The sequence below is a fragment of the Aedes albopictus genome, chromosome 3, assembly GCF_035046485.1.
Source record: "Aedes albopictus strain Foshan chromosome 3, AalbF5, whole genome shotgun sequence".
Taxonomy (NCBI): domain Eukaryota; kingdom Metazoa; phylum Arthropoda; class Insecta; order Diptera; family Culicidae; genus Aedes; species Aedes albopictus.
In genome coordinates, this window is record NC_085138.1 from 239,079,220 (window position 1) to 239,099,643 (window position 20,424).

Here is a 20,424-nt window from a genome sequence, read left to right on the forward strand (position 1 = left end):
AATTCGTGCAGTGGACCATGTGCATAAATGATGTGACAGCGAGCCTCCCACCAAGTTGTCTCCTAGCTATGTGTGCTAGTGTGCTGCGCTGATAGGAGGCTCACGAAAATCCTGTGGGTGTGAGCTAGGCGCATAGCTCCCGGGGAGCTCGTCTCATGCGCTGCGTGAGCTGCTGGTATCTAAGACGAGAAACAACTTCGTGGTAACGAAGAAGTCATCATTTTTTTTCCGTACACAACTCAAGTGCCTGGTTTGTCTATGCGATACGACTAGGGACTCTGAATGCAAAGGTTAAGGTTTCAATTCTCGTTCGTTCAGGAAGTTTAAGTCATAAAATTTTCCACTTTAATCAGCACATGAGACAAAGCTCATGAGGCACATCTTTAAAAAAAAATGAGGCGCAAAACTTTAAGTCTCACAATGTACTGTGCTCCTGGGAGCTCGCTTGCAATGCGGCTCCCGTACATGGGACTACAGCACGTGTACATCAACTCTGTTTGAGAGGAAAAGCGCCGCCTGGAAGATGCGGAGTGCGAAGAAATGGAACTGCAATACCGCTCCCAAGAAACACGAAAGTTCTACCAGAAGCTCAATGTATCCCGGCTTCGTGCCGCGAGCCGAAATATGCAAGGATAAGGACGGGGGCCTCTTGATTTCTTCTTCTTATTTCTGGCCAACTAGCACCGGTCGGCGCTAGTTGCGTTTTAACGTCGGCTGGGCCTAGGAAATTCCGACGCTCAGGACCACACCTGGAACCCTACATATCGAATCCATCAACACATGGGCCGGGACCTATGTACGGCTTTACTTCCTATCCGAGGGAAGGCGTGATCACGGATTTTATGTCTCAGAAAATCCCATCGGCATCGACGGGGATTGGACGCCAATCGACTGGGGTGAGAGGCAACCACGCTTACCACTACACCAACGACGCCGACGGGCCTCTTGACGGACAGGTGTGTGCTACTCCACATTGACAGCTCAAACAATTAATCGTTAACAAATAATCGCTTCAGGGTCCTCAATTGAAAAAGACTAAGCGAAGTTGAACTGCATACTTCTCAAGTAACAATATTCGGTATCACGTCATTTGGCCGATTGCCATTTGGCCGATTGTCATTTGGCTGAATGCCATCTGACCGAATCGGTCGTTTGGCCGAATTCGGATCAAAATAATTTAGAGAATTTTGTAGCTGCCAATATGATCATCAGAAATATTTCCTTCTTTTATTCATTAGGGTACCTGTTTCTCGTGTTAACATTCAGGGGTAAGTTAGCGCAGAGACTTCAAAAAATTTCTCCTTTCAAGAATCATAGGCTTTTTCTTTCAAGTTATACAGACGTGGGAACAGTGGCATCACTTGAGTTCATCATTCATTTTTCGACCAAACAGCGTTCGGCCAAATGACCTTTTCGGATAAATGGCATTCGGTCAAATGACCCGGAACCGCGTTACGATATTTTTAAACCACCCCTAATCCCTGCTCATGTTATGCAACAAAACTTTCCAAACGATTAGGTAACACTAATTTTGTCCATGTATAAACACCATACGCCCATAGTAATCTGTCGATTAAATTAGCTACCATCAATCGTTTTGCATCGCGGTGCGGTGTGCCTCAATGGTCAAACTCTACGCTGCGTTGTTTTACGCTTCACCGGTTCAGTGTGCAAGCAAGGTTTTCGCGAATTTTCCCATTTTCGACGAAAAAAAAACTAATAGGGTCTGGGACCATTTGGGCAGGAGCACCTATTTTGGGCACTTGCTGCTATAACTCAGTCAATTTCAAACCGATTGACTTGAATTTTGAAACATGGCTAGCTACTGTGCCTAGCTGATCGTGTCTCAAAAATCAATCCTATCGGTTCAAAATTGACTGAGTTATAGCAGCAAGTGCCCAAAATAGGTGCTCCTGCCCAAATGGTCCCAGACCCTAGATGATGATTTCATAGCTGTTCGTCCAACGATGTGGCTGGAATGGAACGAACGCGGCCGCTTCGTTGAAACCTGCCTAGCTCAAGTTCTAGGTGTGATCACGATTGTGTTTATAGTGGAAAAACGTCCGAAAGATAATGAGCTGTGTAGTAGGCATAATGGAACTGTATGGAGTCGTTACGAGCAGATTCAAGATACCTCCTCGGTATGAGTGAATGCGGTATGCATTATAAAAGTGGACAATTAACCCGGAGGGGGTTTAACAGCTCTTCTCATTACGAGTGGCACGCTGCTTCCAATTATTAACAGCTATAATTAAAAGGCTTTTGTCGAAGATCTTCCGTTTTTTTGAAGATTAATTGACTTCGAATGTAAAACCGATTCAAGATGCGCACTGCACGGGCAAAAGTATATCATCTTGAAAGCAATACTTCAATAAAGCAGCAGATTCAAGTTTTTCGAAATACAAACTTATTAGTTTTTGAGTGCATTTGTTAAATTATCATCTTTTTTTTCACAAAAATGATCACATTTAATAAAAATGAAATAAAAAAAAACCTTGTTTAACAAACCCCGGTTGGGCGGGATCCACCAATTGTTGAACATTTCAGCTTATGGCTTCATATTATTTTGCGTAAATTTTCATAATTGCTGGAGAAAATTCACTGCACATATTAATCAATAATGACGAACAATTTAAAAAATGCCTTGATCTTCAATTTTAAGAGAAATAAAACATTTAAACCGATAATCTCATGTTCACTGCATGCATAAACCTAGTGTTGAATGACTCCTACTAATTAATGAACACCAGGAATTGAAAATTTTTATATTAAAAAAAATATATACAGTGTATCAAACAATTGTCCGTACAGCATTTTTTTTGTCAAAATCATTTCTCATTATAATCATTTAAAACTTTTTTATGCGTCAATCAAAAACGCTGAAAATTTGACCAATTATGAATCATATATTAAAGCTCCATTGGTAAAATTTTGAACGAGATCGAATAATTTTTCTGAAAGTTATAGAACTTTCACTAAAACTTATAAGATTTTTGAACACATTTTTAAAACAGCATATCTCAATATGTACTCGATGATTTTTTTTTTTCATTTTTTTTTTGTGTTACATCTTATACCTAAGGCTTTCATATGCAGCTATGTTTGGGGTTTTATATTCACTACAAAAAATATGGAAAATGTGCTTATGTAGTTGACGATGTTTAAAAATTTACCATATTTTGTACATATAACCTGCCATAAGTTATCCACCAATAAAAGTGCATTAACTGAACGAAAAATCCATAGGACCTACTTTTCATATGTAGTTCAGTAGGTCCTGTATAAAAATATTACTTTAGGAGAGTTTTAAAAAATTGGAAACACTTGGCACTTTTATTGATCAAAATATGATAAATTTCCAAATGACACTCTGACCGTATACAGATTTTTTATAATTTTTGTAGTGAATATAAAATTTTAAACGAGGCTGCATATGAAAGCCTTAGGTATAAGCTGTAACACAAAAAAAATATGAATTTCAAATAACTCAACGTACATATGTACAGATGGGTAAATTATTGGTTAAATTGGGAAAAAATCCACAGCTCAGGTGAGATTTGAACTCACGACCCTTATTCGCTAGACAAGTGCTTTACCAACTAAGCTACCGAGCCAATTAATGACCCGGCAACTTAGTTGTCATAAGGTTCAATTCTAATCTCATCGATCTATATCATCTTCCCCTAAACCGCAAATATAACCATCTCTGTTGTACACATGTACGAAGAGCGAAAGCGATTTGTTTATTGTTTGAAACTGTTTGCCTATCGTACAGGCAACGCTTCCCCAACCACTTGTTGAGGAAGAACAATGCTACCTGGAAGGCGATCAAACTATAGACACTATAGATTCCATAGACTCGCGGAGGCGAAGACTACTGTAGCCAAACGAACTGTCAGTTCGTGTAGCCAAACGAGCATGACGTCACGATTTCAATAGCGACAATGGATTGCGTGACGTCATATTCGCTCGGCAAAACACACAAAAATCGTATTCCTCAACCATGTCTCCGCGAGTCTATGGAATCTATAGTGTCTATAGATCAAACGCGTCGTTCGCATTCTGTTTGATACGACGGGTAACTACGTAGAGGTAGATGCTCGAAAACGACTCACTCAAAGTGCAAATTTTCGGTAATACCAATCCGTGTGGTCAATTATGAATTTCAAATAACTCAACGAACTATCTCTGTTGTACACATGTACGAAGAGCGAAAGCGATTAAGAGGCTTTCAAACAATAAACAAATCGCTTTCGCTCTTCGTACATGTGTACAACAGAGATGGTTATATTTGCGGTTTAGGGGAAGATGATATAGGGCACTACATGAAATTCTCTCTTTCTCTTTCACTCTCACAGAATTTTTGTAAACAACAAGGCCAAGAAACGTCAAAATCCCATACAAAATCAAAGCAATTCTTCATTACACCAACAAAGCTAGCCATGAAAATGTTTGACATTTCTGAGGTCATTTTGACAGACCACACACATGCACGAAAAAGACGGATTATATATTCTACTTTATCGATATAGGTGCTGTCCTTTTCATGCTCATGTTACATCTGTCAAAATGACCTGAGAATTGTCAGTCATTTTGAGGTAAGGTTAGTTGGTGTAATAAAGAATGCAGTGCCCTATAGATCGATGAGATTAGAATTGAACCTTATGACAACTAAGTTGCCGGGTCATTAATTGGCTCGGTAGCTTAGTTGGTAAAGCACTTGTCTAGCGAATAAGGGTCGTGAGTTCAAATCTCACCTGAGCTGTGGATTTTTCCCCAATTTAACCAATAATTTACCCATCTGTACATATGTACGTTGAGTTATTTGAAATTCATAATTGACCACACGGATTGGTATTACCGAAAATTTGCACTTTGAGTGAGACAAAAAAAATTGAAAAAGGTTCATCAAGTACATATTGAGATATAATGTTTTGAAAATGTGTTCAAAAATCTTATAAGTTTTACTAAACGATCTCGCCCAAAATTAACCAACGGAGCTTTAATATATGGGTTATAATATACAGAATAGTCCCAAATATCAGCCAAAAAGATAAAAAAAAATGATTGTCCGCGAAACAAAAATTTAAAAAATGCTCAAACTATACCCTAAAACTAAACTGCCCATGATCGCATAGTTGACGCAACCACCATTGACAATGTCAGCAGTCACAAGCTAATATCTAACGCATGTGAATAATTATGACCAGTTTTTTTCAATAGAGCTCAAGATCTAATCACTAGCTTGATGTCAACGTGGAAAAAAGTCTTAAAATTTTCATTATTCATTGTAAAAATTTCAAAAGTGTGTTGAAAACAACAGTGGCGCTTATGTCAACTATGCGATTATGGGCAGTAAAGGCGGGATTGGGTATTAGAGGGTTAAACTAATTTCGAAACAATTTCTGTAGCTTATCTAAGTTACATTTTCGCAATTTGGCACTATAAAATTCATTTCATACTTGCCGTTTCAATATCTTAACGATCTACTTTTCTGTACTACACGCTAACGCCGCTCAGCACAAAAGTGCATAATTTCCAGACTACACCAAAAATGTGTAACCCTTGCACATTCACAAAATCAGCTCCTGTGTCCGCAAAATCGTTAAATTCGCAAAAATGTTTGTACAGCAATCTAGCTAGGTTTACTAGTGACCTTGGAAAACAATAAAAAATCGACATTTCGCATCTAGACGAGCGTACGAGCTGTTTTTTGAGAATGTGTAACTGTAACACATTTTTGTGTGGTCTGGAAATTATGCACTTATGAGTAGGGCTTACACATTTTAGTGCTGAGCGGTTTTACTGTGTATCCAAACAAATGCATTATGGTTCATTATGCATCTCATTTGGGTAGCATTATGCATCATAAAGCATTAGTTTGATTGACAACCTGTATTACCACAGTAAGCGCTTGAAAAACTGTGACGGTTATAGCACGGCTTGCTTGATTCAGATTTCGTGATGGAGCACGTGGTTGTTCCCATTGACCCAGCGAGAAGCACAATGATACTGATGGAAATGTTCATATTCTAGTGAATAATTTTGGTCATTGCAATGAATGTGATATACAACTCGATGCAAAACTCTATTTTTACAGCACTCTTCATATTTATCCAACTCGGCAAGCCTCGTTGTATAAATGTACGACTCGTGATGTAAAAATCATCATTTTGCAACTCGTTGCATAAATAACTATTTCTTTAAAAATAAATGCCTTTACAAAAGATCCCGTACTGGTGCGTAAATCGTGTAGTTTAAATTTACATTCAATTACACATCAATTGTCCACAGAATTTACCTACCAAATTTCGTCTACTCTAATTACTATGCCACTGAGAATACTGCGAGCTGCTGATTTCTTAATGCTGGGTGATGCGTACATACCTACCTCTTCTCCGTAATTCTGAGGACTCCTACAACAGCATCAGAGTTCGCTACCGGCCGACGGAACTCTCCCTTTGCTGTTATCACCAGCACTTCACCTCACTCACTACGCCACACGCCCTGGTTAATCGCCGGTTCTTACTTCGCGATCCACAGCTTCCATAGACGACCTACAAGTAACAGCGAGCGCTTTTAGAGATCCCACAATGCTTTGCCCTAGTCCAACTTTAAAATCTTATCTGGACCTTTAAGAAAGTGATTCGGCGTCAACGATTTGGTTGCCTTCGAACCTAATCCAGCACGTCAACGGGCATGACTCCGCCAGGCCCTCCACTTCGCTCCCTGAAAGTTCGTCCTATTCTTCATTACACCAACAAAGCTAGCCATGAAAATGTTTGACAATTTACAGGTCATTTTGACAGTCCACACTAATGCACGAAAAAGACAGATAATATATTCTACTTTATCGATCTTGTTGCCGTCCTTTTCATGCTCATGTTACATCTGTCAAAATGACCTGAGAATTGTCAGTCATTTTGAGGTTAGGTTCGTTGATGTAATGAAGAATAATCGGAATAGAACTCATCCGCATTCCAGCGCATATCCAGCGAATCGTCATCAAGCAGACTGGCGTCGTCAAGTTGTGGGTCACTTCTCGTCGTCAAACACGTAAAGAGGCAGATCCACCGCTTTTTAGACCCGTGCCCAACCGTAACCTTAACCGGATCGCAATGGTCCACTACAGTAAAGCCGAACGGCCACCAAGTGAAAGAGGAGCCATCATTGGAATCTCCGGAGTGAACTTTTTTGGGTTACATCACACGCGAGCCTTTACCAGAATAGCAGGGAACTGGTGTTTAGGAGGAACGAAGGAACGATCTGCCTGTCATCTGAAGTATTGTACAAAAACGGACTTATCAGTCGGCTGCCATATAGAAACGGATTTATCAATCGGCTGCCACTCGCTACGAGAAAGCTCACGCTACTTCTTAATGGTCCTGCCCTCTTCTTCATAGGCATCGCCTTGTGCCGACCTCCAACCTCAATGGGACTGACACAGCTGCGCTGGTATACCCTACTTCACCATGCTTTGCATCCTTGCCTTGGTGTGAAAGAACCACCATGACCACAAGCTATCTCTTCCTTCTACTGCAGTAGGATGTAAAATGAAAGAAGCATGTTACTGTTCTGACCAGCACTTTCCAGTGGGAAATAAGACTCACGACAATCATCGGCTCTTCCAGTATTAATACCATTTCCTGCTTCGTCCACTGATTTTGTGGCTAGTAGGAAAAGCGGATTCGACGACCGTTAGCAGCAACCTTGCTTCGAGTACCACTGCTTGCTCCCTTGGCTCGGGATAGACAGAGCAACCTTCTAACTCGTCATCACCAAAGAGCACACTCGGCCATTGCCCGTGAGGTAACTACCCAGACAACCAGTAATCGTATAAGATGTTGCATAAGATGATAAAGTGGAGGCCATATGCGTGCATGCCTCCATTTAGGCGCATGTAAAATGTACGCATATCGCCTCCACTTTAACATCTTATGCAACATCTTATACGATCACTGATTGACTGGGTAGAATAAGCAGTCGCGTCATATGCATCCTGACTGGCGTCGATCAGTACATGGTGCTCTACCGTGTCGTAGTTTACGGACATGGTACCTTACAAGTAGTGATGGGGAATCCTCATATTTTCGATCTCTAGTAGCCGAGCAGTCCAACGATCCCATATCTCGCTGCTTTCGCATGACCCTAATCAAAGGGGATCAGCATTATCCCGTGGATCACGACAGTAACCACTCCTAACGAGTCAAACAGACTCACGACGCTGCTCATCATCCCCCTTTTGGTTGATCGACACGATCGCCGGAGAATCGTCGGGTGTGCGCTCACCGATACCATCCAGAAATTCGCCCGAGTTGGACACTCAGTTCTGGAATACGCAGTCATCTTTGACCGGTGTTGCGATTCATGGAGGAGCATTTCAACTATGTTTCAGGACCATAACCACGCTTGCGAGCAAGGTTTTTTGGTAGTGTTGTACAGTTTACAACGGCAATCTTATAAATCATGATTTGCGGTATTTGCGTTTATTTGTTCACGTTTATCAGAACGGATTTTTTCGCATTTATCATTCTCGAACCTGTAGCGAAATAGCTGTTGATTATTACTTGCATTGAAAGGGCTGTTACTGTGTTGTTAAAATAGATCATGAAACTAAAGTATCCAAGTACAGATTTGCTCTGAATTAGACGTGGAAAAAAAATAAATGAATAAAAGTAATATAGAATGAGCTCACTAATTAAAATCACGGTCCATGATATGATAACAGTATTCATTCGCCAGAACAATCCGATAACAACTTTGAAGGGTTTTTACAGTCACAATTTACAGCTTACAGCTTACATTTTGTGGAGTCAACACATTTTATTTTTACTTTTGTTCAAAACTTTAGCAAGGATTTGTAAGAAATTTCTTCGAAATTTTCAGCAATATTTGAATTCAAGTATTCACGCAAAAAAAAAAACAAAGCTTTAAGTTTCTCCAGAATTGAATGTTTCAGATGTTCTTAACAGATTTACGTCAGAGTCCTATGAGATAATAATTCCTCTGGAAATTCGATCATAGGGTTTAATTGAAAAAATGATTCGTTCATTTACTCAAGAACTCAACCCACAATTTCTACACATTATTCTGCTGGAACTCCTATTCCACAAGAGAACTTTTTGCAATGAATTTCTCTTAAGCTCTGCGGAAATTTTTTCCACTAGATACACTGAAAATTAAATCAGAAATGGTTTTGGTAGCTGTAGAAGCTGATTTGCAGAATTTTTATAAAAAGAATATCATTTATTTATCGTTTGCTTAGTAACACATTCGTATGAAAACAGTAGTGCTTAATAGACCAATAAATAAAATTTAATAATGAAGTGGAAACACAAAAAGAAAACCATCAAACAATTTACCAACTTCCCACATTTCACGGTACTCTGCATCAAACAATGAATTGCAGCCAAACCGATTCGCATCGTGAATTGGGCAACTTTCCGATTGCGTTATCCACCGATGACAAATGCGACCACGTCAAAATATCTCTTCCGAATCAATTAATATCAATTTGCTTGGCCTTCGCGCGGAAAGTGTCGCGTGTCGTCGGTCGCAGATCGATTAAGTTTATGCGCGATCGCGCAAAACTTGGCCTCCAGCGGTACTCACGGAAACGTTGAACCCTCCTCTGCTCGGGCGGGAAGATGGTAGGCGTTTAATGTCATGAATCAATAATATAAAACCAGAAGGTCTTTCTCTTCTATTAGTGGCATGTGGCGGCGCAATCCTATGCGATGGTGGTGATATACCGGAAATCAGTTCAATATGTCATTGAGGTAAACAACAATACTATGTCATTGAACGACGAAGGCTACCGCCATCCAACGATCCATTTAAATTGCAAGAATTAATTTATGATGTTGTATGAATTTGGTTATGAGCTTTCAATATATTATTAGAGAAAACTAGTTTCAGTAGATAATAGTGCAGTGTTGTCGATATGTTTTCTAGTAAAATAAATAAAATTAAAAAAATGGAAAAGCTAAAACAAATCTAATAAACTCAATCTGTTTTGTTTTTTTTTTTATTTTTGTAGTTCTTGTAAAGAATGAATATGCATTATAACAAAAAAAAAAAAAAAAAGAACGGAATTCGTCTATTTTTGCAATATTGTGAACATGGGGGCATATAGGCTGAATCAAGGTTCTCATTCCCTATGTGGCAAAATGTGCGATTTTGTCCTTTTTTTTTAATGGAAACCATTCAGCATGGAAATGTTTTTTTGAAACAAAGAAGGGATATTTTGCTGTGATGACATCCACAAATAACGTAGCATTTTTGGCAAATTTTCAACACCCCCTTCCCTCTCGTAGCCTATTTTCACAAACATACATAATACATGACTCGTAGCAATTTCAGGGACTCCCCTCTCATTCCTAAAATGCTACGTAATCTATGAACGGTCCCTGTTTAACATCTGTATTAGAAACGATACACAGCATTACAATTCAGTAACAAATTTTGAAAACGACGTACACTGTGGTGCATAATTGATCGGACAAACGCCGATTTTCATACAAAATGGCCAAATTTGAGATGCTGTAACTATGGTTTGCTTTGATGGATTGAGCTCAAATTTTGACACGAAACTACAAATATGCTGAATTTTGTGTATATAAAGTATAAAATGTTTTCGTTCACAGGTCTGGGCGTGGGAAGGCGTTGAAAAAATTGCAAAAGTGATCGGACAGCGGCACGCGTGTAAATCAAAGGAGTACCGCTGTCCGATCACTTTTGCAATATTTTCAACGCCTTGCCACGCCCAGACCTGTGAACGAAAACATTTTATACTTTGTATACACAATATCCAGCATATTTGTAGTTGCGTTGCGTGGTTGCGTTGCGTTGCGTTGCGTGGTAACGGAGTAATTCGTAGATTGCATACTGAAAGTTGTCATGTTATCCAGCATATTTGTAGTTCCGTGTCAAAAATTGAGCTCAATCCAACAAAGCAAACCATAGTTACAGCATCTTGAACTTGGCCATTTTGTATGAAAATCGGCGTTTGTTCGATCAATTATGCACCACAGTGTATAATCAATGGTGTAGCATTGATTATGCGTCGTTTTCAAAATTTGTTACTGAATTGATACACAATATTGCATATTAACCCTCTAATACCCAATCCCGCCTTTAGACGGGGTATAGTTTGAGCATTTTTGTAATTTTTGTTTCGTGGAAAATCATTTTTTTTATATTTTTGGCTGATATTTAGAACATACATACATACATTTATTTGTTCAACATCATTAAGACAAGACATAATCAACAATAGTACGCCACAATACTCGGTTTGTGGCTGCCGCTCTCCATCCTCGGTCGCGCCCAATGCTCGCCAAGTCACGCTCCACCTGGTCCGCCCATCGTGCTCTCCACGCCTTCTTGTGCCAACCGGATCAGTTTCAAACACCAGCTTTGCAGGGTTGTTGTCCGGCATTCTTGCAACATACCCTGCCCACCGTATCCTTCCGGCTTTGGCCACCTTCTGGATGCTGGGTTCGCCGTAAAGTGCAGCGAGCTCGTGGTCCATCCTTCTCCGCCACACACCGTTCTCCTGCACACCGCCGAAGATCGTTCTTAGCACGCGTCGCTCGAAAACTCCGAGTGCTTGCAGGTCCTCCTCGAGCATGGTCCATGTCTCGTGCCCGTAGAGGATCACCGGTCTTATTAGCGTTTTGTACATGGTGCATTTGGTGCGTGGGTGAATCTTTTTCGACCACAGTTTCTTCTGGAGCCCGTAGTAGGCCCGACTTCCGCTGATGATGCGCCTCCGAATTTCTCGGCTCACGTTGTTATCAGCCGTCAGTAAGAATCCGAGGTAGACGAATTCCTCCACCACCTCGAAACTATCCCCGTCTATCGTAACATTACTACCCAGACGGATCCGGTCGTGTTCGGTTCCGCCTACCAGCATGTACTTTGTTTTTGAGGCATTCACCACCAGTCCGACCTTTGCTGCTTCGCGTTTCAGGCGGGTGTACAGCTCCGCCACCGCTCCAAATGTTCTAGCGATAATGTCCATGTCGTCCGCAAAGCACACAAATTGACCGGATTTTGTGAAAATCGTTCCCCGGCTGTTGAGCCCGGCTCGTCGCATCACACCTTCCAGCGCGATGTTGAAGAGTAGACATGAGAGTCCGTCACCTTGTCACAGTCCCCTGCGAGATACGAATGAACTGGATAGTTCACCCGAAACCCTTACGCAGTTTTGCACACCGTCCATTGTTGCTTTAATCAGTCTAGTCAGCTTCCCAGGAAAGCCGTTTTCGTCCATGATTCTCCATAGCTCTGTGCGGTCGATACTATCGTATGCCGCTTTGAAGTCGATGAACAGGTGGTGCGTTGGGACCTGGTATTCACGGCATTTCTGGAGGATTTGCCGTACGGTAAAGATCTTTGTCGACAGGCCGTCGATGAAGCCGGCTTGATAACTTCCCACGAACTCATTTGTTTTAGGTGACAGACGACGGAAGATGATCTGGGATAGCACTTTGTAGGCAGCATTCAAAATAGTGATCGCCCTGAAGTTCTCACATTCCAAATGGTCGCCTATCTTGTGAATGGGGCAGATTACCCCTTCCTTCCACTCCTCCGGTAGCTGTTCGGTTTGACAGATCCTGACTATCAGCCGATGCAGACAGGTGGCCAACTTTTCTGGGCCCATCTTGATGAGTTCAGCTGCGATACCATCCTTACCAGCTGCTTTGTTGGTTTTGAGCTGGTGAATGGCATCCTTAACTTCCCTCAGCGTGGGAGTTGGTTCATTTCCGTCCTCCGCTGCACTGGCGTCGTCGTTCCTTCCGTTGCCGTGGGCTCCCGTGCCTACGTTCTCCACGCCGTTCAGGTGCTGATCGAAGTGCTGCTTCCACCTTTCGATCACCTCACGTCCGTCCGTCAAGAGGCCTCCGTCTTTATCCCTGCATATTTCGGCTCGCGGCACGAAGCCGTTGCGGGATGCGTTGAGCTTCTGATAGAACTTCCGTGTTTCTTGGGAACGGCACAGCAGTTCCATTTCTTCACACTCCGCTTCTTCCAGGCGGCGCTTTTTCTCCCGAAAGAGGCGGGTCTGCTGTTTCCGCTTCTGTTTGTAACGTTCCACGTTCTGTCGAGTCCCTTGCTGCAGCATTACCGCCCTCGCTGCGTTCTTCTCCTCCAAAACCGTTCTGCACTCTTCGTCGAACCATTCGTTTCGTCGATTCCGTTCCACGTACCCGATGGTGCTCTCGGCTGCGTCGTTGATGGCTGCTTTCACTGTACTCCAGCAGTCCTCTAGAGGGGCCTCATCGAGCTCGCCCTCGTCTGGCAACGCGGCTTCGAGATTCTGCGCGTATGCTGAGGCGACATCCGGTTGCTTCAGTCGCTCTAGGTTGTACCGTGGCGGTCGCCGGTACCGTACATTGTTGATGACGGAGAGTTTTGGGCGCAGTTTGACCATCACCAGATAGTGGTCGGAGTCGATGTTGGCGCCACGATAGGTCCTGACGTCGATGATGTCGGAGAAGTGCCGTCCGTCAATCAGAACGTGGTCGATTTGAGATTCCGTCTGCTGTGGTGATCTCCAGATGTAACGATAAGGGAGGCTGTGTTGGAAAAAGGTGCTACGTATGGCCATATTTTTGGAGGCGGCGAAATCAATGAGTCGTAGGCCGTTTTCGTTCGTTTGCTGGTGGGCGTTGAACTTACCAATCGTCGGTCTGAATTCCTCCTCCTGGCCTACCTGAGCGTTCAAATCTCCTATGATGATGATCTTGACGTCGTGGCTTGGGCAGCGATCGTACTCGCGTCGATCTGCGCGTAAAGTGCGTCCTTGTCATCATCAGTACTTCCGGAGTGTGGGCTGTGCACGTTTATTATGCTGAAGTTGAAGAATCGGCCCTTGATCCTCAACCTGCACATTCTTTCGTCGATCGACCACCAACCGATCACGCGCCTCTGCATATCACCCATCACGATGAAAGCTGTTCCCAGCTCGCGTGTGTTGCCGCAGCTCTGGTAGGGTAAACAGGTATAATATGCCCCCCCTAAGCAGAAATAGCAATATATCTAAAACTGGCGCCTTATTCCATCTATTGTCCACTGCAAATCGTTTTTCCTAAAGTCAGTGAAGTGTTGCATGCAAACTATGCCTTTGGAGGGACGGCTATGGAAGCTTTGAAATGTTTTTCGAAAACGTTCAAAAATTTGCCTTATCAAAACAAACGGGGCAATACGCCCCACCAAAAGAAAAACGTCCAGCCCCGTGATAAAACTGTCCCAGGGAATAATTCCACTACATGCTTATCCTAGGAGGGTCTTTTAACAAGTGTTTAACTGCAAAAAAGTTGCAAAATAACACAAGTGAACAGAGCTAGCTTTGTTTACAATGAAGTCAGTTTACAAGAGGTAAAATATTACGCCAAAAGCGTCTATTTCAGATATTTTGATATTTTTGTTGCTTTTCTGTCCCAATTGACTAATGGATCAGCTTGATGGCAATTATTCTTCAATATTCAAGATTTCTAATCGATCACGCATGCGAAAAGCGCCTGAATCGCTAGAAAATATAGGGGGGCGTTTTGCCCCGGTGGGGCGCATTATACCCTTTTACCCTAGATGGTATGATTACCTCTAAACGTTCGCACCATGGATCCTGTCCAACACACCTCCTGCAGCGCTACGATGCCGAACCCGCGGTCCTTCAGTAGATCGGCGAGTATTCGGGTGCTCCCAATGAAGTTGAGAGATCGGCAGTTCCACGTACCGAGTTTCCAATCGCAAGTCCTTTTTGTTCGCTGGGATCGTTGCCATTGGTCTCGGTTCGTATTATTCTGTTACTGATTTTCCGTTACAATGGTTTTTTACGGCTGGCTCGTAGGGCCTGACACCAACCCCTTACTTTCCGGAAGACCATAGTGCACAGTTGAGCTTAGAGTCCTTCCCTGGCACTCGGACGTAGATCAGCCGCCCTTAACATGGGGATCAGACGCTGTTGTGAGCCGCTCCTCCTGGAGAACAGACGCTCAGGTTTGCCGAAGCAAACCCCCCCTTCCCTGTCAGCCTACGACCAAAGTTCCCACCGGGGTTGGTTACCCGATCTTCCCTAAGGTTGCTCATAGTTTCCGGCCGGTACCGTGTGGAGGTAGGGATAGGAGTTGCTGGGCAGAGGCTAGTGGATCGTAATGGGATCTGAATTGCGCAGCATACCCAGCCTTTACCGTGATATTTAGAACTGTTCTGTATATCTCAAAATGGTTTTTGGTGTATTTTAAAGCGTAGGGTATCGCGCCACTTGGGCGGTGGCTTCTATGTTCGTCTGTTTTCCACTATAACTCAGTCAATTTTAAACCAATTGACTTGAAATGTTGTACACGGGTAGATACTATACCTATCTCACTGCATTCCAAAAATTGTGTCAATTGGTTCAAATTTGACTAAGTTATAGCGGAAAACAGACGAGAATAGAAGCCCCCGCCCAAGTGACGCGATTCCCTATTTACATTTTTTTTTTAAATCATTGAAAAAATGATGTTTTAGTCACCTTTTAGAAGTCATTGTTTATTTTGTATTGAATCGCTACAATTAACATATTTTATTTTTTTCCCAAATCTTTCTATCCTTGTTTAATAGTTTAAAGGAATCGAATACACTCTAAAATTATTTTCCTTAAAATTACACGGAAAATAAATTTTTCTGTGGAAAAAATTTAAATTAATGTTATTTCAACAATAATCATAAAATCTCAAAATATTTTCATCTAAAAAAATCCGTTCCCCAAATTGGCTTCCAGGAAAAATATAAAAGTGTGGGGATGTTCAAAAACAAAAATTAGAAAAATCAAATACTGAAATTCACGAAATCGAGAATTAAAAAGAATCATCTTCCAAAACATGTTTAAACGATTTTAGATGACGAAAAATGATATTTAGATCAAAATCAAAAATTTGGGTATTAGAGGGTTAACTCATCAAATTTGAAAGATTTAAGCATTTTATGCTAGATACTTCTGGAGGTTGGCTTGTATGGCATATTAATGTTTTAGCCCTTTGGAGACGGTATTTTCACCTTTCTGGATGCAACCTCGCTGGTCTAGAACACGTTTGTAAAGGTCGGTTTTCTTGGCTGGACTAATGTCACCCATCCGTCTCGAACGGGTTAAAACTATCAACTTTGTTAAATGCAGTATTTTGCATACATGTTTAATTTAGATGTTAATAAAAAAATACACCCTTTCACTTTTCTAGGTTTGATCACCGCATTTTTTTATCATAATTAACTTTAATTGTTTTTTTTTCGGTGATATGAACACTACTCGAAGCAAGAGGGAGTAAGGAAAGTAATGAAAGAATACGGTGGATATATACGCAAGCGAGCGATAAGAAAAATTGCACAGCAATTGAAATTAACAGAGGTCCATTGTTGAACAACACAATCACAAGGACGATCTTGCCTAACGTCCTGGCCTTAAACGGCTAGAGATGAATACTACTACCCCAATGGCCCTCTGTTAATTTCAATTTCTGTTAAATTTTTCTTATCGCACCTTTGCGTATCTATCCACCGTATTCTTTCTATACTTTCCTTGCGCCCTCTTACTTCGAGTAGTAGGGGTAGGTTAGGGTAGGAGGTAGGGTAGACGATAGGGAAGAGTGGGTAGGAATGGTGAGTAAGGTTAAGTAGAGGGTACGGTAAAGGATAAGACAGTGGTATGGTAGAGGGTTTCTCAAACTATGGGTCGCGACCCACCAGTGGGTCGCGGGCTGATTTTTGGTGGGTCGCGAAGTCTTCATTATGTCAAAAGTTAGTGCTAGCCAGTTTCTAATTTTAAAATACTTCCTTGGGGATTAAATATCTCAAGTACATACAATCTTAATTTGCTGTTTAAGATTCTCATAAGCTACAGTGAAAATTTGAGTTGAATGATAATGTCCAAGGGAACAAAAGACCAATTTGAAATTTATGTGGAAAAACGTAGGAAGTATATGCAAAAATTACATAGGTTCAGTTTTCCGCCGGTGGCGCTAGAAGCGTTCAAACACAACTATTTTTGTTATTCCTATAGGCTATAGGGTACTCTATGCATGACAACTTTGTCTAAGACAGCATAGTGATCCAATGCTAAGAAAAAAGTGATGTCCAAGACTAGGTAAATATTTTATATCGAAGAACAGACAATTTTTAACGATACTATTCCTTTGCATGCTAAAATAACTATTTCAACATATGAATAATATGTAAATGTGAATGTGAATATGAATGAATATGTGAAACATATCTTCATAATAACGTCACGTGTATCATTGTGGGGCTTTTACATAATGCTTTTTACTGATTTCGTCTGATTTACACAACAAATAGTAGAACCCCAAATATTTTTGGACGCGCTAGTGTAAAACATAGGATATGAAGACACAGTCCCATACCGTTACTTTTTTGATTATTGGAGGTTTTATATTTTTCAAAGTTCACTAGAAATAGGTTGTACCCTTTTTACATGTTGGTCTAATATCTCAATTTTAGGTGGAATCACATGAATGAGACTCTCAACAGAGAGGATAAATACACTCAACTAATTCTTCCAAAAGGCTATACATCTAAAACAATTTTTCAGGTCCAAAATAATATGATCACGGAACTGAACCTTAGCAAACAGTGTTTCCCGAGTCCCCCTGGAAATACAAATCGGCGAGTTTCAGATGCAAATTATGTTAGAAAAGCAACCTCATCACTGTGTTCTTTCGTTGATCTACCATTTAGAGTTGTGAAAGGAACACTTTATTCCGGAGCAAACGCCGGTTCAAACATGAACTTCCGGTATGACTTTACATAAAATACAACTCTTTCCATCGATCGTACTGAAAGCCGTCTATTTTTATATTTTTGGTGCCTGAATATCAGCCGATTGAAAATAAAAAGTTTGTCCTGTGGATTTGAGGAAAGCTTTAAAAACCTATTTTACTGTTTAAAATGAATTAAACAAATTTTTTACCCTAAATATTTGCAAATTGATGAGTAACATAAAACAAAAAATATTAGCATCGCCCATGTTAGGCATAAATAAGTTAAGAAAGCCAGCTTCATAGGTACGTTCTCCTGAATTAGGGAAATTCATAACTTCATAACAAAAGAAATTGTTGCTGCACCTGGCTGGAAATGAATAAATACAATGTGGGACACAACTGTAATTCGTTACAAATAAAATCCATAAAATTCTAGGTACGCCGTTGTTACACCATAACGTTCGCCGGTTTGTGCACTATAAATGAGATAGGCAAAAGAAATTTAATAATTACCGGTGAGCTCGATACTTCGAACCGCGTCGAAACCATTTTGTCCTATCGGTGAATGGTGGCTGCCGTTGTTTCTTTTTTTGTGTGTCTGCTACTGCGGTTTGCAACTGTCTTCTAATGGTTGATGCACTGCTTCGATCAAATCGAAAATTTTCTCTTGTAAATCTTCAGACCGTTTAACATGCAACGATCAGACGCGTTCGGGATAGGTGATCTCTACTTCTCTGCGGTTGAGCACATGGGCACTGTGTTTGATCAACGAATTTTAACCACCAGACAATGTGTTATTACTTCATACAAACAACTTTCTGATGTAATCTTTCTGGTTCACTATAAACCACTCGGATTTATCCGTATCCAAATTACAATGAGTTTACACGAACACAGCCATGCAACAGTTTGTAATTAACACTTGCACGTTGTTGCGTTTCCACTATTAACTTCTCTCGGACAGCGAGGTGTTCAGATCGATTTTTTTTTTGGAAAGCACCACAATTTGATAACGTTTCACCTTCTTCGTCGGTTTATTGCTCCGTTGGAAGATCGAGAGGCATAGATATTCGCGCGTTTTTTTTTCGTTACATTCCCAGCGCTTAAAACGATCACCAAATTTATCAATTTCATCAACGTCCGACCAAACACTCTCACTAAACACACTTGGTCTTCTATTGGTCCAGTGGCTTTGTTGGCATGCTGAGGCGCCGTGATATAACCTTGCTACTGTCTGTGTCTCGGGGGCCTACAGAATAAACTGTTCGGAACGCTATCGGAAAGTGAAAACAAAACAATCGGTCCCGTGCAGCAACCACGCTGCCCTACCACGCCAAGTTGCAAAAAGCTACCGAACCAAATATATGGAGGGAGGGATCGACACCAACGGACAATAAACCGCACTACGAGCTTTCGAACCTCGCCGCTCTGTTCGGCTGCTAATGGAAGACTGAGCCAACCGTCCGAACAGTTTAACCATAATAAATGTAGAAAATGAATTTTTAATAAGTTCACTGCATTCGGGCACCTAGATCAGTGGCGAGCCCCGCGGTTGTCGGCACTGCACTGGCGGTAAGTGGAAAGTATTGGAATTGAGTCTAGTAGAATGGGCAGTAGTTGACATTGAGTTTTCATGCGGGTAGCAGCTATAACATGTCGATCATGACTCAGACTTGTCGGATTCGATAAACCATTTGGGGAACGTATTGTCGCTTTCGTGCAAGAGGGACACAACTTTAAAAAATATGTTCGAAATAATCGTTTTAAATGTGGGGCACCCGGGTCACATGTTACCAATTCAAATCTTTAATCCATTACACTAGTTTACAAAATAAAACGAAAGTCGTGAACTTCTGTCAACGACCAAAATTTTTGAAGCACAATTTAGTGCTGATTTCGAAACCGTGCTTCAAAAATTTTTAAGTAGAACAGTTTTTGAGTTTTAGCCTAATATCGAGGTTAACGACATTTCAAAATGTGGAATTTATTAAAATTCAAATATCTTGCGTTTTGTTCAACAAATTTAAAATCTGTTTCCATAAATTAAAAGCTAAATATAATACCATTTGATCATCTGAATACAGGTTTTGCATCAGATTGATGAAGTTCAAGATATTTGCAAGTTTTAGGGACGATCTCCTTAAATTTTAGAAAAAAATCCAAAAATATATGAAGAAATGTATTTTTTACAATAAGAAAAATAAACAATTTAAAAATTCTTTCTCAATGCTTATTTGACATATCATATGTAGGCGAGTTACTGTAAAAAAAATCAGCTCAATCGGGGCATTGATTACGAAGAATGAGATGTGTGAAGTTAGAACAAAAATCGATTTCAAATCATCATGTATGGAAAGTCAAAAAAATTTCCGCTCTACTGTATTTTTTTTTTCCTTCGCGTTTTCGAACTCAGGGCATGATTCTACACCAAAAATGATCATTAGCTTACCGAGTTCAAAAATGCTGTAAACTAGTGTTATTAGAGACATTTTTTTCTTAAAAAAGGCGAAAAGGACCATCTGACGAATTTCGCACCAACTCGTCTTCGGAGTTGGCAATACCCCCTAAGAATGTAATGAAGTTTTTGTAATGTGATGAAGTACGTTTCAAAACTTTACCTTTTCAAGCAACTTTGCATATTTTGTTTTTTTTAATCAACCTAGAC

The 20,424-nt window shown here is 40.9% G+C and overlaps 1 protein-coding gene across 4 annotated transcripts in view; it reads right to left on the reverse strand.

The window, feature by feature from the left end:
- Positions 1-19,299, reverse strand: part of LOC109420121 (peptide transporter family 1) — an 84,285-nt gene extending 64,986 nt beyond the window's left edge. The window contains exons 1-2 of one of the 4 annotated variants that reach the window (XM_062859744.1): positions 19,179-19,299; positions 18,273-18,514 (exon numbers count right to left, since the gene is read on the reverse strand). In XM_062859744.1, coding sequence (XP_062715728.1) covers positions 18,273-18,308 — 36 coding nt within the window. In that variant the 5' untranslated portion in view covers positions 18,309-18,514; positions 19,179-19,299. Of the gene's footprint in view, positions 1-18,272 lie in introns of all 4 variants that reach the window. The other 3 variants (XM_062859743.1, XM_062859742.1, XM_062859741.1) reach the window with 3 other exon arrangements.
- Between the last annotated feature and the right edge of the window lie 1,125 nt (positions 19,300-20,424).